Source organism: Pipistrellus kuhlii, unplaced genomic scaffold (genome assembly GCF_014108245.1).
Source record: "Pipistrellus kuhlii isolate mPipKuh1 unplaced genomic scaffold, mPipKuh1.p scaffold_m20_p_19, whole genome shotgun sequence".
NCBI lineage: Eukaryota > Metazoa > Chordata > Mammalia > Chiroptera > Vespertilionidae > Pipistrellus > Pipistrellus kuhlii.
In genome coordinates this window covers 17155795-17182304 of record NW_023425504.1, presented here as the reverse complement: position 1 = coordinate 17182304, position 26510 = coordinate 17155795, and the positions used below count along the sequence as shown (strand labels likewise).

At 39.8% G+C, this 26510-nt stretch overlaps 1 protein-coding gene across 1 annotated transcript in view; it reads right to left on the bottom strand.

The window, feature by feature from the left end:
* Window positions 1–26510, bottom strand: part of TENM1 (teneurin transmembrane protein 1) — a 938436-nt gene that overhangs the window by 346922 nt on the left and 565004 nt on the right. Inside the window, exon 8 of the mRNA XM_036443384.2 lies at window positions 4216–4454. Coding sequence (XP_036299277.1) covers window positions 4216–4454 — 239 coding nt within the window. The remainder of the gene's footprint in view (window positions 1–4215; window positions 4455–26510) is intronic.

The window sequence follows — 26510 nt, the reverse complement described above, 5'->3', positions numbered from 1 at the left end:
AAAATTAATTGAGCTAATGCAAATAAAGTGCTTAGTACAATTCTGTTTTTATATCAATAAATTTTTAGTAATGGGGTTGCTATGTACTAGGCACTGTTCTTGATGCTGGTATACAGCCATGGACAAAATGGCTAATTCTGAGAATCAGTGAGTTTTTGCAGTGAATAGTAACTATAAAGTTGATAATGGTAAAAATAATAATGATATTTAACATCCTGTATAATAAAGGGGTAATATGCAAATTGACCCTAAAGGCACCACCAGGAACTACAGCCACTATGATGCACACTGACCACCAGGGGGCAGACGTTTAATGCAGGAGATGCTCCCTGGTGGTCAGTGCACTCCCACAGGGGAGCTCTGCTAGGCCACAAGCTGGGCTGAGGGCTGTGAGCACAGCAGTGGTGGCAGGAGCCTCTCCCGGCTCCTGGACAATGCTAATTATGTCTGACTGCAGTTTAGGCCCAATCCTGTGGGGAGTGGACCTAAACTGCAGTTGGACATCTCCGGAGGGGTCCCGGACTGTGAGAGAACTCAGGCCGGGCTGAGGGAACCCTCCCCACCAAGTCCACAGATTTTCATGCACTGGGCCTCTAGTTTATAATAACATATTATGTTTTTGGCATTATACCAAGTGTTTTAGTTTTTTCTCTTTTTAATTCTATTTGTTTATTCTTAAAGCCATATATCCAGTTTGTGGGGGAAAATATGCCAACATGCCCAGACAGCGTGGCTCAATGATTGAGCATTGACCTATGAACCAGGAGGTCACAAGTTTGTTGCTTTGTTTTTGCTTCATTTGTTTGTTTTGTTTTTGTTTGTTTTTAGATATTTTTAATTGATTTTTTACAGAGAGGAAAGGAGAGGGATAGAGAGTTAGAAACATCAATGAGAGAGAAACATTGATCAGCTGCTTCCTGCATAAGCCCTACTGGGGATGTGCCTGCAATCAAGGTACATGCCCTTGACCAGAATCAAACGTGGGACCCCTTAGTCCACAGGTGGATGCTCTATCCACTGAATCAAACCAGTTAGGGCAGGAGATAATAACTTTTATTTCTGGTCATGGCATGTGTTCAGGTTTCAGGCTCAATATCCAGTGGGGGGCATGCAGGAGGTAACCAATCAATGATTCTCTCTCATCATTGATGTTTGTATCTCTCTCTCCCTCTCCCTTCCTCTATGAAATCAATAAACATAAAAATATGCCAACATAAGTTTTTTTTTTAGGTTCTGAGTTTATGTTGATGATGATGGTTGGTCTGTCATTGTGTAGGGAGTCGGGAGAAAGGACCCCTTAGTTGTATTAAAACCCCTTCCCTAAGAAGACACTTGGAAGATAGTAAAATGCCTCATTTTAGTAATCTGCAGAGTCAACAAAATTAATGACTTCTAATATATTCCTAGGGATAAAAACATCAAGTGCTTTAGTTTTATCATTTCACTTACTGTATTTTTCGGACCATAAGACGCACTTTTTTTCCCCCAGAAGTGGGGGGAAAAAGTCCCTGCGTCTTATGGTCCAAATATAGCCTACACATATACTTTAAAAAAAAACGTTTTTTTACTTGCCCGGCTCTGTGTGGTCTCTGTGTGCTTGCCCGGCTCTAAAATGGTTCTAAATGCTGCTGTTTACTTTACAGGGTTGATTACATGTGTTTATGACTGTGATGTTGGGTTTTAATGTACATAAAATATTTTAGGACACTATTTGTTTCAGAATCTTTTTTTCTTCATTTCCTTCTCTAAAAACTGGTGCATCTTATGGTCCGGAGCATCTTATGGTCCGAAAAATACGGTAATTCCCCAAGTGATAGGTACTATTTTAGGCCCATTTTATAGTTGATGAAATTAAGGCCTTAAAAGTTTAAGTAATGTGCTCAAGGCAACATGCCTAATAAGTGGCAGAGGTCTGAAAAATCCATGATCATAGCTATTGTACTGTACTACCTTACTATCTGATAAATTTATATGTCATTGTTTTACCCTATAAGAAAGCATGTTAATGAAATGAATAAATATATAACCTAAATAAATTTCGCAGTATAAAGTATAATACAATTGTTGATGCAAGAGTGGTTATTATAACAAATTTAAATAGAAACATGTTTGAACACAGTATAAAACTAATAATCAAGAGCTTGATGTTACCTGGATTTTTTAACACTAGGGGTTAAGTCTTAGAGCTCAAACATTATCTTTCTATATAGTAACAGTTAATAGAAGATAATCCATAAGATAAGAGTTTGTCTTATAATTGAACAAGAATATTTTAAAGGACATCTAATGTATTTAAACTTTTCAAATTACTCCTTGTATTGAATGATTCCATTTTAAAGTCATGCTTATATTACAGTACTTTCTCATCTCCCTCCTCCATTCCTTCAGCATTATTTCTCATTATAGGTTATTAAAAATAAAATAAACACATGTTCGATTATCCTGAAATGTCTGAGATAAAAGACACATTTTTATATGGCAAGGTAACATTATCCACATTTAATACGTAGTAGAATTATTTAAATAAATTCAGACTATATGGTGAAAATATAAAAGACTTAATCATAAACATGTATAGAGGCTATGATCCTATATTGTTGAATTATCAGTGGCTTCTCTACAAAATACATGTTTATTTACTGACCATTCTCTATTCTATAAGTCCTTTAAACATTAATTCTGTGAACATTTTTATTATTCAAATTTTGAAAAAAAAATCAGAATCAACCAAATTTAGTTTATTATTTATAACTAGAGGACCAGTGCACAAAATTTGTGCATGGGCAGGGTCCCTAGGTCTGGCCAGTGATCAGGGCTAATCTGTAGGGCGACTGGTGGGGCAATCTGGGGACCCCACTGGCACCTGACTTGGCCAGCTTGGTGCCGCCTGTTCGCCGGCCCCGGCCCCTTCCACCACTACAAGTCACTTCCTTCTGTGGGGTGACCAGCGGGGCAATCAGGGGGCCCCCTCTGGTACGTGCCTTGGAGGTGACTGGTGGGCCAATCGGGGGCTGGCACTGCCTGATCAATGGATGGCCCACCCCCTACTGCTTCCCACTCACTGGCCGCCCTCCACCCCCACTGCTGTCACAGGTCGTCTCCCTCTGTGGGGTGACTGATGGGATGATCAGGGGGACCCTGCTGGCACCCGCCTTGATTGGTCTGGGGCCTGCAGGCAGGGGGCAGCTCCTGCATTGAGCATCTGCCCCCTGGTGGTCAGTGTGTATCATAGCAACTGGTCTTTCCACCTGTGGTTCTGCCATTGGTTTATTTGCATATTAGGCTTTTATTATATAGGATTATAGGAAAATCTAAACTTTTTATCTACCTCTCAGAATCATATTCATTGTATCTTCCTGGGTCATTCTGCTTCAATTAGGAAATTGGGTTAAACCTGAAAAGAAGCTATTAGTGACATACCTGGGTAGAATTTTTTTCCTACTATGATATTCTATTCATTCTAGAAATAGTGCTCCTACAAAATACATGTTTCTTAAGTTAATTTACATTTTAGACTGAAGAACCACTGGATCAAGGAAATTAATGTTCAGTCAAAACAAAATGCCATCTGGAAAAATCAATACCATTTGCTATCAAGTGAGGTTGACTTTAATTCAGGGTGACTGAAGAAACAATTATTTTTCTTAGAAGTAAAAAGTGTCTCACAACTGTTTTCCTCTTTACTTTCCCAAACACAGTAACCACACAGATTTGCAGCCATTTACCTTGTAGAAATAAGAATACATCTTAAAGTCCCAGTTACAACTCTGAATTCTTAGAAAGAAATTATGAACTGGGGTTTCTGATAGCTTCCAAATAACTACTACTTTAATGAAATTGTTACCTGAAAATTTAATAGCACTATTATTGTTTAACTATAATTTAAGAAGCTATCGTAGATTGGTCCTTATGACTTCTAATGAGAAAACCATAACAAACCTTTTAATTGAATGGAAAATTGTTAACTACAGTAATTGCAATCAATAAGATTGTGTTAGTAGCATAAATATTTCTTCTCAAATAGCATTCCATACTCTCCTTAGCAGTATTTAAGGTTTGAATGTATAAAAAACTAATTAGAAATCCATTTGTTATTTATAATACTAAGCCTAGGTTCAAATTTGTAGGAGCCAGAATTGAGAGAGAACCACCACGGCCCACGCAAAATAAGACTTTGATTAAGAAGAAAAGTGAGACATGGGAAAAAGGGCTTACCAATCACATAGGCCAGTAACAAGGCCAAAGTCACGGTGATTGCAGTGGCACTCAAGGCTGTGCACTTCCAATTGCAGCATCTGTAAGGTTTGTTAAAGGTAAAGGCAGGTCTGGAGAAGGTGCTTCGAGGAAGTGGCCGGGGAGGTGGCGAGTACACAGTATTGGATGTCAGAGGGTAGTTCTGACTGGTTGCACTGAAGATAGCAGAGGAGCCAGATCCATGTTTAAACAGGAAATGTCTGTGATAGGAAACAAAATTTTGGACTTTTAGCAATGCAACTGCTACAAAAACAAAACCTCCACTAATTTCAAACCATCAAGGGAACTGGGAGGGGCTCAATACAATTTTAATGTACCTAAGATTTAGCTCCAAATTTCCCTTGGTGTCTCCCTCTTGTTCCCTGATTTTAGACCCTTAAGAAGCAGAAAAAGTTCTGTTCCATGCCTTTCTGGCTAGTGAATTTCTCACACTCTGAGCGTTAATCTCCTGCATTTGATGTTATTTCCTATACCCGTGGTCGGCAAACTACAGCTCATGAGCCACATGCGGCTCTTTGGCCCCTTGAGTGTGGCTCTTCCACAAAATACCATGGCCTGGGTGAGTCTATTTTGAAGAATTGGAGTTAGAAGAAGTTTCAGTTTAAAAAATTTGGCTCTCAAAAAAATTTTCAATCATTGTACTGTTGATATTTAGCTCTGTTGATTAATGAGTTTGCTGAGCACTGTCCTATACTATTCCCTTTCATTAACTATGATATTCAAGAGTAGATTAAAAAACAGAAGCATCACCAGGAATTTGGTAATTTTAATGGCTTAGAAACCAATATTTTATTTAGAGACTAGCTTTCTCAGATATAGTTTCACCCAATAATTTATTATAAAAATTGTCAAACATACATACGAAAATTTTTTATATAATGAATAAATATACACTCACCAACTAGATTCTACAGTTAACATTGGACTCTACTAATTTTATCAGATATTTACCCTTCTCTCCATTTCTATTTTCATCCATCAGTCTATCTTAGTTTCTAAGCATGTTGAAGTAAGTTGTATACATCAGTATACTTTTTTTTCACATATTTCAACTTGCATATTATTATCTAGAGTTTAATATTTTTATAGATTTTTAATATAGAATTTATACATGACAAGTTTGACTTTTTTAGATTTCACATAGACTTTTTTAGATTGCTCTTTCTAATTTATTTCACTTAGTATAATGTCCTCAAGGTCCATCCATGAATTTGTAAAGACAGTAGACTGGTTACTGGGGCATGGGGTGGGGAATAAGGAAGACATTTAAGGGTACAAATTTTCAACCAGAAGATAAATACGTCTTGGAGATCTGATGTACAGTACAATGAACACAGACAATATTGTATTATATACATCAAACATAGTAAGAGACTACATCTTAATTATTCTCATCCCAAAAAAGAAATATTTCTGTGAAATAACTGAGGTGTTAGCTAACACTACAATGACAATCACATTGCAATATGTAAATGTATCAAATCAATGTGTTAAACACACCTTAAATTTAGACAATATTATATGTAAATACTATATTTAATTTAAAATTATTCAGGACAAAATGAATAAATTTTAAATGTACATTTACAGAGATTTAACAAATACAAAAACCTGTGCAACCCAAACCCCTCTCAAGAGACAGAACATTTCCATCACCCAGGACATTTCCTCCTACTTTTCTAAGTAAATCCCTGTCATCATCCCCCAGAGGCAGCCACTATTTTGCATTATTTTCTTCCATACATTAATTTTGCCTGTCATATAATTTCACTTTACCCTCATGTTTTAATTACTACAGAATAATTATTCACTGCTCATGACTATTGTAACATGGATATTTCATAAACAGTGGTGATTTATTCACATGGAAGAAGTTGCCAAAAACAAATAAATGAAAGTATTTTTTGGGGGAGGGGGTATATACTTTCCACTTGTGGAGTGCAAACTATCATGAACTGTGTTAACACTCTATTCCAGTCTTCACTCTTATGAAATAGGCTACATTATCCTCATTGCACATTAAAGGAAACAGAGGCCTAACGAGGTTAAATGACTTCTCTAAATAAATCTAGCAAGTGAATGACAGTGAGAATAGGAACCCAGGTCATTCTGGCTCCAAAACCCTTACTCTTAATCACTCTACTGGGCTACCTGGGGCAGAAAAATGCACTGCTAAAGCAAGCACATTGCAGTGCCACATGTTAATGTATTATATTAATAACACAAAACCTCTCACTAGTATAAAGCCAACATTACCTTGTACATGTGCTATATGCCTCAAAGCATAAATTCTCAATAATATTTATAGACTGATTTCTAGCCTCCATTTTAAAAGAAAAAAAGCATATATATATATATATATATATATATATATATATATATATATATATATATAATTGGTGCTCCGGTGCACGAAATTCATGCACGGGGGTTGGGGTATGTTCAGGTGTTCCTCAGCCCGGCATGCACCCTCTCCAATCTGGGACTCCTTGAAGGATGTCCTACTGTTGGTTTACAGGAATTGGGCCTAAACCAGCAGTCGGACATCCCTCTTGCAATCCGGGAATGCTAGCTCCTAACCGCTCACCTGCCTGTCTGATTGCCCCTAACCACTCTGCATGCTGGCCTGCTTGCCCCCAACTACCCCTGCCATCAGCCTGCTCACCCCCAATAACCCCCCCCACCAGCCTGCTCACCCCCAACTGCCCGCCCTACTGGCTTGCTCACCCCCACCTCCCTTCCCCACTGGCCTCCTAGCCCTCAACTGCCCTCTTGCTGTCCTGATCACTTCTAACTGACCCCCACTGATAGCCTGCTCACCCCCAACTGGCCCCCCTTCTGGTCTGCTTACCCTCAACGGCCCTACCCCCCACCAGCCTGATCACCCACAAATGCTGTCCCATCCTGGCCTGATCACCCACAACTGCCCTCCCTTCTTGGCCTCAAACTGACTCTACCTCAGCCCCACCACCATGACTTTGCCCAGAAGAACACCCGTAAGGTCTCCTGGAAGGTCTCCTCGTCTAATTATCATATAACCCTTTTATTAGTATAGATAAAGTCCTGGTGCATGGGAGGGGGCCACCTGGTTTTCCTCGAAGGGTGTCCCGGATCAGAATGGGGGTTCCCTTGAGGCATGGGGTGGCCTGGGCAAGGGGCCTGTGGTGGTTTGTAGGCCAGCTATGATCCCATGGGGTGAGGGTCCCCACTTGGGGGGGGGGGTGGCCAGCCTGGATGAGGTGCTGAGGGCTTTATTTCAAGCTGGCCACACCTCCTTCAGGGTGGGGGGTCCCACTGGGGTTACTGGCAAGCCTGAGTGAGGGGCTGAGGGCTGTTTTCAGGCTGACCACACACACTTCAAGGTGGGGGTCCCCACTGGGGTGCCTGGCCATCCTGGGTGAGTGGTTGATGGCTGTTTGCAGGTTGGCCATGCCCCCTGGCAACCCAAGATTCCAGGCCCTCTGTATTTTCTTCTTCTTTTATTTTCAGCACCTCCTTGATCAGAGGCCAGGGTCAGCTAGAAACAGGTATCTGGATTTATTTATCATATATAATTGAAACTATGTAGCCTTGAGTGGAGGCCAGGGACAGCCAGAGCAGGTGGGAAGCTTGGCTTCCTCCATCGCCAGGGGCAACCCAAGCCTCCTGCTTGCTCTAGCTCTGCGGCCACCGCCATCTTTGTTGGGTTAATTTGCATACTTACTCTGATTGGCTGGTGGGCATAGCAGACCTATGGTCAATTTGCATGTTTTTCTTTTATTAGATAGGATATATATACTATGTAATGAAAAGCTAATGCAAATGGCCATCATGTTGTAATGGTTCAGACACTCAACACGGGAGAGAGGAATGGGGACCAGCCAGGCACAAATGAGCTCATGAGAAAGGAATGGGGACCAGCCAGGCTACAGCCCAGGATATGAACAAGCCACCCACCCAACATTCCTGGGCACCAGCAGCTGGGGCTATGGCCAGGGAGAGAGACAAGCTGCACATCTCATGGTACTGGGCATCAACAGCTGCATCTGCACCTGTAGCCCTGCAGTCCTGGGTGCCACTGGGTGCACCTGCAGCCATGGCCCAGGCGAAGCCACCCACCATGGTCCCCTGCAGCTGCAACCAGCCCAGGCAAAGCTGGCCCAGACCATGTGTGACTGAGGGAGAGAAGCCTGGGTCCTGGGTGCCTGCGACTGGGCAGAGGAGAGAATCCTGGGTCCCAGGTCTGGGGTGAGGCAGAGGTGGTTAGGGGCAATCAGGCCAGCAAGGGAGCAGTTAAGGGTGATCATGTCAGTAGGGGAGCAATTAGGGGTAATCAGGCAGGCAGGCAGGCAGGCAGGCAAGCAGGAGCCAGTGGTTCCAGATTGTGAGAGTCAGTCAGACATCCCCCAAGGGGTCCCGAATTGGAGAGTGTGCAGGCCAGGCTGAGGGATCCTCCTGCCCATGCACAAATTTCTTGAACCAAGCCTCTAGTATACACTCTATGTGCCAGTTAATGAAAAATATCCACATTGGATAATTTTGCTTTAGGGCTGGGTTGCTGAGGGGAGTCCAAAGTCACAAGCCTTTATGGAGGGTAAGAATCTTTCAAATATGCATGTTCTTTGGCCCAATAATTATGCCCATCTGAATTTATCCTCAGGAATGATATGTATGACAATGCATATAAGTATTCACTCACTGAAGTGTTATTTATAATAGCAAAAAATTAAATACCTAAATGCACAGTAGTAGGTATGTGGTTCAGTAAATCTCTCTATATAAAAGGCTAATATGCAGTGTCCCCTCAGGAGTTAAACCCAGAGACTGAGAGTTCACTGTTATGGTATATGCTGACTACCAGGGGGCAGTGCAGAACATGGTGGGTGACCAATAATGGTGGTGGGGTGCTGAGGGAGTGAGGAAAGGAAGAGGCAAAGAGATGGGGAGGTGGCAAGGGAAGGAGGAGGCAGGGGCAGGGAGGTGGGGAACCTGATGTATCCTGATTGCCAGCCAGGCCTAGGGACCCTACTCAAGATCAAATTTTGTGCAACGGGCCTCTAGTTCTTTTATAAACACATAGTAGATACTATGCAGCATTAAAAATTGTATTGTAATAGTATATCTATTCACTAAAAAAATAATTACAGATATCACCAAGTGGAAAAAGGTAGGCTTTAAGACAGTTTTGGCAATCTACATATATCAAAGCCTAAGGAACCATTATGACTTGTCAAATGATGATCAGTTTACTAGTGGCTATGATGCACACTAACCACCAGGGGGTAGACACTCAGCAAAGGAGCTGCCCCTTGGAGGTTAGTGCGCTACCACAGCCAACCTCCTGCAGCCAGCCAAACTCCTGCAGTTCCTTCCCCCACCCCCTGGCCCCAATCAGCCCTAATTGCTGGCCAAGCTGAGGAACCCCACCTGTACACGAATTCATGCACCGGGCCTCTAGAAGGATAGAAATTTTAAACTTTAAAAAGAATATATATATATATATATATATATATATATATATATATATATATGGAAAAATAATAATTTGTGTTCCCTTTGCATAATAAGGCCATTTTAAAAAGTTTTATGCCTTGATCTTATATTACTTTTGCAACTAGTATCAAAGAGATTAGGGGTAGGGTAAGTGAAAAAAATTGCACTGGCTAATACCCACCATATGCATAGTTGGTCCTATTTATGTGAACATGATTTATTGAGCATCTAAGGAGTCCAGGCATATAAGTACTTTATATGCATTATTTTGATCCTCATACATCTGTAAGTTTGATACTATTATTCTAATCTTACAGATGATGAAACAGAAACCAAACGAGTTTTAGTAGTAGAGTGGTAGTTGTACTTGTCATAATGATAATAAGAAGTTAACATTTGTTAAATGCTTATTTGTGCCAGGCATTGTTCTAAATACTTCAGAGTATTTTATTTAATCTTCACAACAACCCTATTACCTAAGTACTGCCAGATAAGAAAACTGATGCACAGAGTGGTTAAGTAACTTGTCAATGGTCGCAAAGCTAGTAACTGGTAAAGCTGAGTTTCAAACCCAAGAAGTTTGGCTACAGAGCCACCCTCTTACCCACTACACTACAGTACACTATACTAGGGTTATGCAGTTAGTGAACATACTAAGATTTGAATCTAGGCCTATAAAGATGCAGAAGAAGCATTCTTGCTATTGATTTTGGCATATGGATAATACTGGATTGAGCCATGCTATTATTAGCCTGTTCCTTTTCAACCAATGACAAAATAATGAGAATCAGAGTTGGAAGGAATCTCAGAAATCAGTAGCCCAACACCTCATTTTGCTATTAGGTAAACAAAGGCCCAGAGGATAAAGTGAATTACTTAAAAGTAACATAGTTAGTCTAAAGGCATGAAAGAACTTGGGATTGGGTTGCTTTCCAAATGGTGTGTTTCCATTGGCCCACACTACCTGCCAACCACAATCTCCACTGGATGAGCACCAGGTTCTAATCTCCTGGGTTAATTGAATCAGGTTAAACAAATACAATCTATTCTAGCAGTACTACAGGATACATATCTATTCTTCTTCATGTAACATGCTTGTATAGTACCTTTTAAATATCATCTTAACTATTTTGGATGAATGGGGAAGCATTACAAAGAAGCTATTCTTTCCTTGTTAAGAACCCAAAGGAGTCACTGCTGCTTCTAAAGGCACTCAAATTTACCCCCATAATGGAGAAATATTATACATAGTAGAAATAAGAATACATATATTTTATTGAATAAATGACATACCCTGTTTCCCCGAAAATAAGACAGTGTCTTATATTAATTTTTGCTCCCAAAGATGCACTAGGTCTTATTTTCAGGGGATGTCTTATTTTTCCATGAAGAAGAATACGGTACACATTTATTGTTAAATGAAAATAAAGGAAATTTATTACCTGTATATGGTACGGTAGTACGGTAGTTGTCAACACAAACCAGACAAACTGTGAATCCTACAGTATCAATAATTTACTCATTTATTCAATAACATTCATGTCATCATCTTCTGGAACATCATCATAACAATCCAATTCCTGAATTTCCTGGTGAATTTCTGTGACTCCATTTCTTTCAGAATCAGTGGACCAAATCTCTCATGTTTAGCCTAGGGAGGCCTTATTTTCGGAGGATGCCTTATATTTCACTCAGAAGGAAACTTGTAAGTAGGTCTTATTTTTGGAGGATGTCTTATTTTGGGGGAAACACGGGTAGCATTATGAATGTACTTTCTTTTTAGGCCCTGAAATCATCATCCCCATGTCACAAGGAAATGGATTTCTTCTTTAATGTCTGGTTAGCTCCCCCAGTCTGTGTTTTCCCCTTTGGCCATCTAATTGACTAGTGAGTCAAAAATGTAACATTTTGCATACAGCAGAGTGGGGTTGTTTCCCCATCTCCCCACCCCTGGCTTGGGTTACTCTGGAGTTGACAAATATCACGTATAAAAGATCCTGTACAGCAATACTCTGATATGTTCCTATCGGATAAAAGAGAAGCCCAGCAGTATGGAGCTCTTTTATTCAATGTTTGAAGATATAATCTTCAAACCTTTGCATATTTAAGAAGGAAAACAATTGGATTTTTGAGACATCGTAAGTGGCCCAATATGTTGGATATTGATTTGGTTTGGTAGATCATTAAGAAGCAGAAAAAGGACCACAAGAAAAGACAGCATTGTTGACTATAATAATGGCAATTACAAGCAATAATCGATATCCCTGAGCACTGTAATTTCATCTTGATATACACCAAAGGATTTCCAAATGCAGTTTCATAAGTAAAATATTACAGTATAATGAATAAATTCAACAGTTGGCAGCAGAGCAACATTTAAACTAATTCATATTTGAATGGAATCCAAATCACAGTCCTCAGTGAGGGGAGATAATAAAATGAGTTCATATACTTAGATTCCTGTTTTCTTATTAACAAGCTCAGATTAAGATTCCATGCTGAAGGAGATCTCTCTTCTTTAATGCACATCGTGAAAAACAGCAATGCAAATGCTCTGCATTGTCATAGGCTTTGCAGTACATTGTTGGAAAGTGAAGTTACTGCTTAAATGTATTTTCACAGTCCCTGAAAAAAGTAGCCGCATAAAGACAAATGCACAGTCCTAGACTTCAGCTATGTGCTCATAAAATCAGATCATCTGCCTAAGCACATTGCTTTTCCCTGGGGACCTGAGGATATACTAAAATGTTGCTATCAATTTCATACAATTGGGTTTTTTTTCCACAGAGCAAATGATAAAAATGCAGTTCAAGAGTTTATGTGTAAGTAGTACTCTCCTTTGCATCTGTTTTAATATTCAGGTTCAAATTTAAAAAGGAAAAGCAAGATATTGCCAAAGGAAATGGGCATATAAGGAAATTGGAAAAAAAATATCTTCAAGACTGATGAGACCCAGTGGTGGTAAATGGGAATATAATAAATGCTCCTGTAAGGATTTTAAAATCATCTATATAAAAAAGGGAAAATGTACTTTCTCTTTTTAAGCCCCTCACACTACATAATTCTGAGGGTATCTATTAACACTAAATAATGTGATATAATGTGGCACTTAAAATTCTATAGGAAATAGACAAAAATCTACAGCTTTGTAACAACAGGTTCATAAATACCCAATGGATTTTTTCTTTTACATCTTGTAGATATACTTATGAGATGAATATCTAAAATTGTATTCCCTTAGCTATAGATATCTGCCTCATTTTTATACCTAGAGGAAGAAATTAAACTTATTTCCAGTTAGAAGCTGAGGTTGTTTTTTAAAAAAATAAAAATAAGATTGCATTGAAAAGGCATTAACTCAATTATTAGGACCAAATCACATTCAGATAGAATAATGGAATGTAGGATTTAAATATTCTGTTTAAAAAATATAAAATGCATTTGTATCGTGATAAACCCCCACAAAAATACAATTTACTGTCCTAACCATTTTAAAATGTACAAGTTAAGTAGTGTTAAGTACATCACACTGTTGGAAAACAGATCTCCAAAACATTTTAAAGGTGCTAATCTGAAACTTTATACTCATTACACAACAATTTTTCTTTTCCCCTTCCACACAGTTCCTGGTAACCACCAATGCTATTTTCTGTTTCTATGAATTTGACAACTTGAGACACCTCATGTAAGTGGAATCATTCAGTACTTGTCTTTTTGTGACTGGTTTATTTCACTTAATACAATGTCCTAAAGGTTCATCCATGTGTTGCATATGACAGGATTTCATTCATTTCAAGGCTGAATAATATTCCATTGTCTATATACCACATTTTGTTGATCCATTCATTTGTAGGGCATTGGAGCTGCTTTAACTTTGTGGCTATCCTATAAAAGGCCAGGGACTATAAGCATAACAACCAGAACGACCTCTTGACTAGACGTCATGAGGTTCATTGACCACCTCTTTCGGTCCCTCCCCTCCCCTACCTTCTCTGCCCTCCCACCCCTGCCCACAGGCAAATGGGGAAACACAGGGAAGCGAGTGGGTCGTGGTGGGGTGGGATTGAAGACTGGCAAATGGGAGGAATGGCTGACCTCTTTGTCCCACCTCCTGGCCTGCTGGCTCTGATAGATCAGCAATGGTGAACAGGAAACCAGGGTGGATGGCAGAAGGGCCAGGCTGGCTGTCAGGCTGTTGGGATCCCCAGCTCATCCCCAGTTTATCCCTAGCTGCTCATGGGCTCAGGCATGAGGGAAAGTGACACCTGTAACTTCACCTTCATGCATATGGGCTGGACCAGCCACTGATGGAACGTGTGGCCTGCTTGGGCGCTCATACAGGAGCCACTGCTGCTACTGCCACTGCTGCTGGGGCTTACAGTGCTGAAGGAAGCTGTGGGGCATGTCTGCGACCTACCTGTCTCAGCGGTGGAGGCGGTGTTGGGCCTGGGGACTGGTGAATGGGAAGAAGATGGCCTTGATTGTAGGTTAGGCCTAGGTACCCTACCTGCACAATTTTGTGCACTGGGCCTCTAGTTATAAATAATGCTGCTATGAACATGGGTGTGCAAATATCTCTTTGAGATACTGCTTTAAATTCCTTTGGATATATATCCAGGAGTGGGATTGCTGGATCATATAGCTCTATTCTTGTTTTTGGAGATACCTCCATGCTGTTTTTCATAGAAGTTGCATCATTTTACAATCCACCAAAGATACACAAGGGTTCTAATTTCTCTATATTCTTGTTCTTACATAGTTTGTATTTTTGTGAGAGTAGCCATTCTAATGGGTGTGAGGCGACATCTCTTTATGGATTTGATTTTCATTTTTCTGTTTATTAGTGATGTTGAGCATATTTTCCTTTGCTTGATGGCTGTTTTAATATCTTCTTTGGAGAAATGTGTATTCAGAGTTATTTATTCTTATGCCTTCAAAATTATAAGAAAATAAAACAAAACACTATGCTAGATCACCCCATTTTCATCTCTGACAAGACTACCTAGAGTTGGTTGTGAAAAAGCATGGTGTCTGGCCAAGATATAAATCTCAATATCTCTAGTTTTTACTTAATAGACCATTCTTGATACTCTCTTATTGATTTTAACTGTCATTATCAGCTTGGACAACTTTCTCGGGTAACAAGTTGTACTTCTCTACGAAAAGCTACAAAATAAAGGGTTTTATTTGTCCCAGGATCCTTTCTTCAAAATTTTAAGCCAACCTATCCATATGTCCCCTCCAAACTTTATATGTCAAGAGTTCATAAAAAGTATTATCTAGCTCCACGTCATTTATAAATTTTTAAAAGATTTGCTGGATACCTTACTTTTTCTAGGATTAAACTTTAGTTCCATAATCTATTCTTAAATAGCACCACTCTATGGTCTAGATTGGTAGTCTTATGATTTTGCAAGTAGTATAACTATGGGAGAGCTCTTCTTAAAACCATCCTATGGCTCTAATTTCCCCTCCTCTTTTATTTTTATTTACTTTTAAAAGCTATTTTATTGATTTTGAGAGAGGGAGAGCAAGAAACATTGATGTGAGTGGGAACACTAATTGGCTGCCTCCTGCATATCCCCTACTGGGAATTGAGCCCACCACCTAGGAATGTGGCCTGATCAGGAATCAAACCAGCAACCTTTCAGTGCACAGGACAATGCCCAACCAACAGCCACACTGGCCAGGGCAACCTCTTCTCTCTTTATCATAAATAATGTCCTTCTCTCCCCCTTCAACAGCCTCCAGAGTATAGATTCCTTGAGGGGAGAGCCTAGGTCTTAATTTCCAAGTATGTTGCTTCATACTCCAAAGATACTCAGTGAATATATATTAATTTGTATAATGCCTTTGCTTCTTCTAAAAGACTCTTAATTCACTGTACAGAATGAATGAGACTTTTGAACTCTAAAATCAGTGTTTCACTTATAAGTAATTATCCCTTGGTTTATATCAAATGTAAAAAGACAACTATATGTTTTCCTTTTATTTTCCAATAATTTAAAAGAAACAAAAGGATAAAAGAAATAGTTGATTCACATTTCATCTGTTTCTGTGAGACATGTGGGTAACGAATTACTGTTAATGAAAATACTAATAATTAGAAATGATCACTGTTAATGATAATCGTAGCAACAATGACCTTTTTAAAAAATACTGATTTTTTTACAGAGAGGAAGGGAGAGGAATAGAGAGTTAGACACATTGAGCAGCTGCCTCCAGCATACTCCCTACTGGGGATGTGCCCACAACCAAGGTACATGCCCTTGACTGGAATCGAACCTGGGACCCTTTAGTCCAAAGGCTGATACTCTATCCTAGGGGTGTCGAACTCAATCAGAGAAGGGGCCAAAATCTAAAATCCAGCCTAAATTGCGGGCCGAATGGTTTACTGAACAGTCATAAACTGTCATTGTGATGGAAACGCAGCGGAGTGCAGTGATGACAGCACGGTGCCGGCCACATTGCAAGGCCTGGCGGGATGGATTTGGCCCGCGGGCCTTGTGTTTGACACATGTGCTCTATCCACTGAACCAAACCAGTTAGGGCAACAGCAATGACCTTTTATTAAGCCTCTTCTACAAGCATGTCAAACTCAAAGGCTAAAACAGGCCAAATAAACAAGGTTTAAGTTTATGTGGGCCACAAAAAAACAAAAGCTTCAATTTTCAAAGAAATGTAGGTTTAGCTCTAACTGGTTTGGCTTAGTCTATAGAAGGTCAGCCTCCATTCTATCCACTCAAGAGTCCCAGGTTCGATTCTGTTCAATGGCATGTACCTTGGTTGCAGGCACATTCCCAATGGGGCGTGTGCAGGAGGCAGCTGACTGATGTTTCTAACTTTCTATCCCTTTCCCTTCCTCTCTGTGAAAAATCAATAAAATCAAAAAAGAAAAAAAGAAACGTAGGTTTATTTCAATAGAGACATGCTGAATACCAAGGGCTGAAATAAATTAGTAATCATTAACATAAAATAATGGGACATTTAATAAAAATTAATATTTGTTCTTGAACATTAACTTACCAGACATTTAATAACTGCACAAATTAACAAGCGTAACAAAAATAAACCTATTTTTCTTGTTCTCTGAAAGAGAAATATTTCCTATTCATGCACACCAAACAAATCAACCCAAGACTGATGACATAGCAATTGGCTGCTAAAATATACATTGCTAGTATTAGTGGAGAGAAATGGTGTGCCTGTGCATAAGGTGCATAAGGGAAATGAATGCAACATGATTATAATAATCAGTCATTAGCGAACGTTGTAGTTCGATATTAATAATTATGTATAGCAGGATCTTGTAAAAATTAAGTTACGAAATTTTTACTAAAACATTTATTACATACCATTATTTTGGCTGGGCCATAAAAGTATTTGTTGTGGGCCGCATCAGCCCAGAGGCCATGAGTTTGACATGCTTGCTCTACTTGCCAGGTACTCGGCTAAAATATCACATGATCTCACTCATTTGTGGAATATAATGATCAACATAAATGAACAAAAACAGATCCAGAAACAGAGAAGCATCAATCAGATAATCAAACCTCAGAGGGAAGTTAGGAGAGGGTGGGAGTAAGGGGGAGAGATCAACCAAAGGCCTTGTATGCATGCATATAAGCCTAACTAATGGACACAGACACCAGGAGCATGAGGGCATTAGTGGGGGGGGGGGGTTGAGGAGGGATAAAGACACATAGGTAATACCTTAATCAATAAAGAAAGAAAAAAATGCTTTGTGTTTTCTTTTTCACCAAATCTTCACAATAACCGTGTGAGGTAGACATCAGCTTTCATCTCTTTGAAAGTCATAGGCATAAGTACATTAAAGGCAAGAATGTTCTATAATGCCATAAAATAAGAAATGCCACTCAAATCAGTACCCTAACCTATCCAGCGTAACATTTCTTTAATGGACAACCTGGCAAAAGGCATTGATGTCCTCTGAAATATCAGCCTCAAAAGCGCATGTGGACCGAAGCAGAGTGCCCACTACTGACCAACATCTATGTTCTCCATTATTCCTGAACTTAAAAATTGACTACATTTCCTAGTTATCATTTCTATTAGGTATAGTTATGTTTATGAGTTCTGGCTAAGAAAAAAAGTGAAGTTTTAGCAAAAGTGGTATTTGATAGTGCCAGGCTTCACCCCTAAAAACTTCCCACCAAGCCCTGGCAGGTGTAGTTCAGTGGTTGAACATCGACTGACCTATAAAACAGGAGGCCATGGTTCGATTCCCCATCAGGGCTCATGCCGAGGTTGCCAGCTCAATCTCCAGTAGGGGGCATGCAGGAGGCAGCCGATCAATGATTCTCTCTCATCATTATTGTTTCTCTCTCTCCCTGTTCCTTCTTCTCTGAAATTAATAAAAATATATTAAAAACAAAAACTTCCCATTGATTATCTTCAATCTTTTTTCTCATCCATTGCCTAAAAGAGAGCATACTTGGATATGAAGGAGCCTACCACATTCATTCCATGGAATATTATAAAGTCATGAAAATATTAAGAATTTTTAACCATATAAGCAAATGCTGATAATTGTCTCTAGGTACAATGCATCTTTATGCATGACTTTACCAATCTCACTCTCTGATTCTTGCAGCCACAGTTAATTGAACCAGAATCATTGGGTATCTAACCTTAGAGACAATCATTTGACCATTCATTTTCCCTCTCTCTCTCTCTCTCTCTCTCTCTCTCTCTCTCTCTCTCTCTCTCTCTCTCTTTCTTTCTGTCTCTCTCTCTCCCTCCCTCCCTTCTCCAATAAATATAGAAACAGAAACCCAGTCAACTAGTGAAACCAAGATGCATGGTCACATTGAGCCATAGCTAGAGTTAAAGCATAATATAGGAGCAGATAAAGAAATCCCATCTAGAGTGAATACTAAGAATAGAACATATGTGCATAGAGAAGCGGAGATGAGATATAATGTGGCCCCAGAAAGAAATGAATGATGAAGAGAGTTCCATCTCTCATTAGGCTTCTGATTGCCCTTTCTTTTGCCTGTGATCATATCCTATATCATTTTTAAAAACATCTTTTTTATTTGATTTAATTGTAAATCATTTCTTTTCTCATTAACCAGATACTTTCTAAGGCAATAAGCAATTTTCTATGCTGGGGGGGGGGGGGCAAAATTCATATATAAACTAGGCTTACAGGTTAATAATGGCAGATTTTGTAATCAAAGAAAACATGATAATTACAAGAGAAATATCAAAGGTGCTTTATTCAAAATAGTGTCTATTGCTAGCTACACATTTCCTCCATCTTTCAGATAATTTATGGATATCAATACCATCACAATAGAAGTTTTCTTGTTTTGAGGCAAACCATTCAGATACCCAATTTTCCACTTCTTCGTATGTTTTGGAAGTACTGCTCAGAAAGTGGGTGTGCCATTGATTGGAACAAGTGGTAATCTGAAGGAGCAAGGTCTGGTGAATACAGCGGGTGGGTTAATACTTCCCAGACAATATCTTTTAACGTGTATTTAACTGGTTTTGAAGTGTGTGATGGTGTGTTATCATGAAGCAAAATTACTTTGCCCTGTCTTCTGGCACATTCTGGTCATTTCACGATCAAAGCATGGTTCAAATTGATTATTTGTTGTCAGTAGTGATCAGTATTAATAGTTTCACCTGGTTTAAGAAGCTCATAACACACCACACCCACCAAACACAGCATTATCTTCTTTCCAAAGTGATTTGGCCTTGCAGTCGATGTTGATGGTTGACCTGGATCATCCCATGCTTTTGTGCATTTGGGATTCTCAAAATAAAACCACTTTTCATTGCCAGTCACAATTCAAATAAAAAAAGATTCTTTCGTGCTATTGAAGTAACATTTTACTGATGACTTTTCGGTTTTCCACTTGTCTTTAGTTCAGTTGATGGGGCAGCCATTTTCCTTCATTTAAAATCTAAATCTTTCCCATTGTTTGTGTTGTGGGGTCGAACCTTGGGTTCAAAATAAAACCCAAGAGGCTTGATTGATTAAAAAAAGCAGGCAAGGATTTATTGAAAAAACTGGCCAGGACGGCTGCAAGAGCAACACACACAGGTGGACTCCACACGACTGTACCGTTTCAGGGGTAGGCAGTCCCTTTTAAAAGTTCAAACCACAGGAATTTTCCTTTGTTCTAAATTCTAAATCCTAAAGACTACATTCTAAAGACTTGGGTCAGTCCACAGGGTCGTTCCCAGTCACATCCTGCTGGACATTGGAATGTGGCCCTATCTTGTGATAGCCAATAACACAGAAGCAGAGCTCAGAGGTTATCTACAGTTTCTATCTCTGAAGGTTACTGAGTCAGTGGGAATCAATCTCCTGTGGTCCTGGTCCCAGGCAAGGGAAAATTGCCTTAGCCTCCAGGTCTCCACCTGAAAGCTAAGGTAAATATCCTGTGTTTAATCAGGTGCAGGAGCCAGACAAAAGGGTTAAAATTCAAACAGCAGTTTTTACCAAAGTATAGTTGCCACTATATTTCAGTTTGTAAATGATCAGAAATTGTTTGCTGAGCAACATTTGATCTTTCTGCAAGGTGCTTTTGAGTTGGATCTTCATCCAATAATGCTTGTAATGTTGGTCTTTAAACTTTTTCAGTTGACCTGGAAGTTCTTTCACATTGAAATCATCACTTTTAAAGTGTTTAAACCAGTGTTCACAAGTATCTTGAGATGAAGCATGTTCACCATAACCTTCCAGAAGTATATGATAACTTTTTCTTCAAAATAATGAATTAAAACTTCCTGCAAATGCTCTTTTTTGGCATGAAATTTGACATTTTTAAGTGCAAAAATATCTATGATGTTAACACCTTCAGCAAGTTTGACATAGGAAGTTTTGAAGCTTGTTGTCAATACAATAGCATATATATAAAATCGCATATATACCAACATATGTGTAGCTCCATCTATTGAAAAACATCTGTATTATTAACTGGTACACAAAAAACAAAATGAAGAACAACTCCAAATTGTACTGCACAGAGATCTGATCTAGAAGAAAATATACTGGAATTATTTATTGATTGATTTTAGAGAGAGAGAGGAAAAGAGAAAAGGGAAAGGGGGAGGGAAAGGAGGGATGGAGAGAGAGATAAGGAGAGAGTGAGAGAGGGAGGAAAGGAGGGAGGGAGGGAAAGAGAGAGAGAGAAAGAGAGAGAGAGAGAGAGAGAGAGAGAGAGAGAGAGAGAGAGAGAGAGAGAGAGAGAGAGAGAGAGATGGATTTATTGTTCCACTTATTTATGCACTCATTGGTTGATTCTTGTATGTGCTCTGACTGGAGATTGAACCCACAACCTTGGTGTACTGGGATAACACACTAATAAACTGAGCTACCTGGCCAAGACCACATACAGAAATCTTAATCATAACTATATTTGGAAGATATAATTTATAGTTAATTTTCTTTGTGATTTCTTATTTTTTTCCTCCCTTATTTTTTTCCTCCCTTATTTTTGAAATGAAGGTATACTACTTTTATAAGGTCTTTCATGATCTGGCCTCTGCATGCCTCTCTGGCTCAGTACTGCTATTGTCCCCAATGTCCCCTAAGCTCTGGCCATCCTATCTCGTGTAGTTTCCCAAATGTGCCATTTTCTTTCAAACTTCTGTATCCTTTCTTTCATGCTTCTGTGTCCTTGTAAGCATTTTAGCAAACAATAATATCAGAAGAGCTGAGAAATGCCCAAGAGTAGTGTAGATCTAAAGTATAGGCAGGAGAGAGAGAATAAAGAATGAACCTAGGGAGAATGAAGAGTGTAGAAGGGAAAATAAATGAGTAAGAAAGGAAATTTTATAGATAGGTAGATGGTAGATAGATAAGACTGCATATGCAAGGATAGAGGATTACTCATTAGTTGTTTTGGGAGTAACTCTGGCCTTCCTTGCTGTAGGCCAGGTATAGGGAATGTCTGGCTCTTGGGTGAAATCATTTAGTCTGGTTCTGCCAAGGCATTAGGGGTGAGATAATTAAATGTTTGACCAAATATAGCCAAATTTTATATGGCCATTGAATGATGTTTTAAATATCCAAATGGCCCTTGGCAGAAAAAAGGTTCCCCATCCCATGCTGTCAGTTGTCTAGATCTGATCTAAATGATCAGCAATGACTATAGACTGGAGAATGACACTATATTTTTCTATTTTTTTACATTCCCAGAACACAAGCCAATTAAGTGTAAGCATAAACAGGTTTATAGTCACTGTGTCAAAAATGTATTTCTCTTGCTCTTACACATAAATACAGGGTGACAACTTAATTGGGGATAAAATTATATGAGGAATTGCCACTATATTAAAAAGAAACCAATTGTGAGGACGTGGGGAGCTTAGAGCTAAATGGATTTAATTTAGTGGTTGTTTTAGTCCATTCAGAAAGCTATAACAAAATGCCGTAAATTGGGTGTCTTATAAACAACAGAAATATGTTTTTCCCGGTTCTGAAGGCTACAAGATCAGGATCCCAGCATCATTGGGTTCTGGTGAAGGACCTCTTTGGGTTGCATTCTGCCAACTTCTTGCAGTGTTCTCATGTGGTGGAAGGGGCTAGGGAGAATCTGAGGTCTTTTTTGGATGGATACTAATCCCGGCCCTCAAGACCTAATCATCTTCCAAAGGCTCCATCTAATACCATCAATTTGGGGATTAGGTTTTTAATATATGAATTTGGGAGAGATATAAACATTCAGTCTATAGTTATGGTTTCCAACCTAAATAGCACTATAGACTGGAGAATTACCTAAACCTAAGACTCCAGAGGAAAGGAATGGAAACAGGGAAGATGGGAGGGGAAATAGAAACTCTAAGAGTCTGAAGAGGGGTTGAATGAAGTGCCTAAGTAAGGAAGCAATGGATTTGCATCATCATTAATCTAAAATAGTGTTTCTCAATTGGGGAGAAATTGGCACACAGGCAACATCTGGCAATGTCTGGAGACATTTTTGGTTATCACAGTGGAGGGGAAGTTGCTACTGGTATGTAATGGGTAAAAGACAGAGATGCTGCTCCACATCTTATAATGCACAGGACAACCTACAACAATGAACTAACTGTCAAGCCTGTAATGTCATAGTGGACACTCAGAAACCTTGGTCTAAAAAATTTTCCTTCTATTAGAACATGCAGTTTTTTGTTTTTTACATAAAATCACCCAAAGTTTTATTTACTTTTGCAAACTTTTGGTACAATTAGTCTTCTACTTGATAGTTGTGGAAACCTGAAAGCACAGAAGTTAGCTGTTGGCTAAGGTTTTACAGTAAGTCCATGGCCCGATAATTTCTTACATTGTTGAGAAAATGGTGAGAACATTTTTGTGTGCTATGATGAAAATGCAATTGAGTTCCTGAAAAACATTCTTTCTTTGTCACTCTTAAAATCCCCCCCCCCCTTATTTGATAGGAAAGAAACAATTTTTATCACAAGCAAATATAGATTTAGAAATCCTGAATGGGGTCAACAGTATTTCTTTGTCTCTTCTGTTTAATTATTTTATTTTTACTTTATTGTTTAAAGTATTACATATAGTATTACATATATCTCCTTTTCCTTCCATTGACCTCCCCCTGGCCACTGCTACCCCCAGCACATGCCCTCACCACTCTAGTGTCTGTGGTCATTAGTTTGGTTATATGCATGCATATAAGTCCTTTGGTTGATCTCTTACAACCCCCACTTCCACCCTCTCCTGCCATCCCTCTGAATTTTGATGATCTGATTAGTGCTTCTCTGTCTCCTGATCTATTTTTGTTCATCAGTTTATGTTGTTCATTATATTCCACAAATGAGTGGGATCATGTGATAGTTATTTTTCTCTGACTGGCTTATTTCACTTAGCATAATGCTCTCCAGGTCCATCCATGCTGTTGCAAATGTTAACAGTTCTTTCTTTTTTTATAGCAACACTAGAGGCCCAGTGCAGGAAATTTGTGCACTCAGGTGTGGGGAGGTGTCCCTCAGCCTGGCCTATGCCCTCTCACAGTTCAGGAGCCCTTGCGGATGGGCCTAAGTCATTAGTAGGATAACCTTAGCTCTGCAGGTTTCTGGCTGAGCAGCACTCCCCCTGTGGGAGTGCACTAAATACCAGGGAGCAACTCCTGCATTGAGTTCTGCTTCCTGGTGGTTAATGAACATCATGGTGACTGGTTTTACTGCTCTCAGGCTGAAACTGGCTCTCTGACATCCCCAAGGGGTCCCAGATTGCAAAAGGGCACAGGACAGACCAAGGGACGCCACTGGTGCATGATTGGGATCAGGGAGGGACCGTGAGAGGGTTCCAGGGTATGTCCAGCCAATCTCACATAGTCTCAATGGGCAGGACCCCAGCAGCAAGTTAACCTACTTGTTGCACCATCTGCCCCCTAGTGGTCAGTGCACATCATAGCAACTGGTCAACCATTTGACTGTCTGCCCTCTGGTTGTCAGTATAACATCATAGTGAGCAGTGAGCAGGTGAGTGGCCTTAGCATATCATTAGTATACTAAAGGCCTGGTGCACAGAGATTCATGCAAAAATTGGCCTTCCTTCCCCTGGCTGCTGGCACCACCTTTGCTCTGGCCAAAGCAGCCTCTCCACTCTGGCCTGGAGCTGCCTTTCCACTCCAGCCCAGAGCTGCCTTTCTGTCTCCTCACACTGCCCAAAGACCCTGAATCTCCCCCAGCTGCTCAGTGCCTGTGTATGCAAATTAACCTGCCATATTTGTTGTGCTAATTTGCATACTCACTCCTGATTGGCTAGTGGGCATCACAAAGTTATGGTCAATTAGCATGTTACTCTTTTATTAGGTAGATTATGCTTTGATTGGTTGAATGGCCAACCAGATGAATGGACACAGCATATTAAGCTTTTATTATATAGGATAGTATTCCATTGTATAGATGTACATATGTTTTTTAATCCATTCATCTGGTGATGGGCACTTTGGTTGTTTCCAAATCTTAGCTATGTGCTGCTATGAACATAAGGGTGCATATATCATTTCTGATTGGTGTTTCTGATTTCTTGGGATATATTCTTAGAAGAGGGTTTATGAGAAATTCCATACTGTTTCCCACAGTGGCTAGAGCAGGGGTGTCAAACTCAATCAGAGAAGGGGCCAAAATCTAAAATCCAGCCTAAATCGCGGGCCGAATGGTTTACTGAACAGTCATAAACTGACAATGTTAACCAGAAATGTGAATTTAAAATGAGTGGAACAATCTTTTCCTTAACAGTGCTGTTAACCAACTCACATGCTATCAAGCAAAACAGTAATATTGGTATCAAGCAAAACAGTAATATTGGAATGTACCTAAAATGCTCATTGTTTTGTTTTCTGGCTAGATGTCTGACACGGTTTTCCCCGGATCAATGAGTCAATGTTCGGTTTTATTTCTTGGGCTGTAGCAACCCGCAAAACAGCATGGAGGTTGTCATCGGTAATGCGTGATCTGTGCTTGTTTTTGTTCAGATTCATTATTGAAAACATCTGTTCACAAAGATAGGTGCTCCCGAACATGGATAGAATACGGGCAGCATGAAGTTGGAGCTCTGGCATTGAGTCAGGGGGCAGTAGAGGGTAGAAGTCCTCAATTTCAACATCCTGAAACCTTGATTTCAGGCCACTGTCAGACTGAAGCTCGATTATCTCCATCTGAAGGTGATGGGGCACATTGTTGACATCAACTGTAAAAGGATTGGCAAAGATGTCAAAGCCTGAGTGCTGTGTTCTAAAGTCAGAGAAGCGCCGCTCAAATTCACTTAGTAAACGGCTAACTTTGATAGCCAGCCGACTGCAAGGAAAAGTACCAGAAATAGTGGTTGAGATACTCAAACAAACGGGAAAGTGGGCAAGATTGTCCTGTTTCAGTTGGAACTTCCATAGTTGAAGTTTACGCTGGAATGCTGTGATCATGTCAGACATCTTCGTGATGACTTGTTTGCGTCCCTGCAGCTTCAGATTCAGTTGGGCGAGATGCTCGCATATGTCACACATCATAGCAAAATCATATAGCCAGGCGGGATCCGACAGTTCAGGCAAGGGCTTTCCTTTACTTTCCATGAAAAGAGCAATTTGTTCTCTGAGCTCAAAAAATCTTTTGAGGACTGCGCTCTTGCTCAACCATCTTACTTCTGTGTGGTATGGCACATCTCCATGCTCTGCACCCACCTCCTGTAAAAACTGCTGGAACTGGCGATGATTCAGGCCACGTGCCCGTATAAAGTTAATAGTTTTAATGACTGTGGTCATTATGTCATTCATGTCCAGAACTTTTCCACACATAGCCTCTTGGTGGATAATGCAATGATAAGTAATCAAGGGTGTGTGGCAGTGACTTTTTTGCATTCTTTCCTTCATTAGTCCAACCAAGCCTTTCTTTTCTCCGCACATTGAAGGTGCGCCATCGGTAGTTAGCCCCACCAACTTTTCCCAGGGTAATTTAAAATTATTTATAGATTTCTCCACAGCCTCAAATATATCTCTACCAGTCGTCATCCCATGCATGGCAGCTACATCCAAAAGTTCCTCAGTGACAGAGAGGTCGGTCTTTGTAGCACGTATAAAGATGGACAGCTACGCTGTATCAGTGTTGTCTGTGCTTTCATCGATAGCAAGTGAAAAAGCGAGATAACTGCATGCCTGTTCGGCCAGCTGTGATGATAGATTTCCTGAGAGTTCTTGAACTCTATCTGCAATGGTGTTTCTTGACAAACTGACATTTTGAAAACTCTGTATCTGGTCTGGGCATACTTGCTCACACACTTTTAGCATGCATTGCTTCAAAAAGGC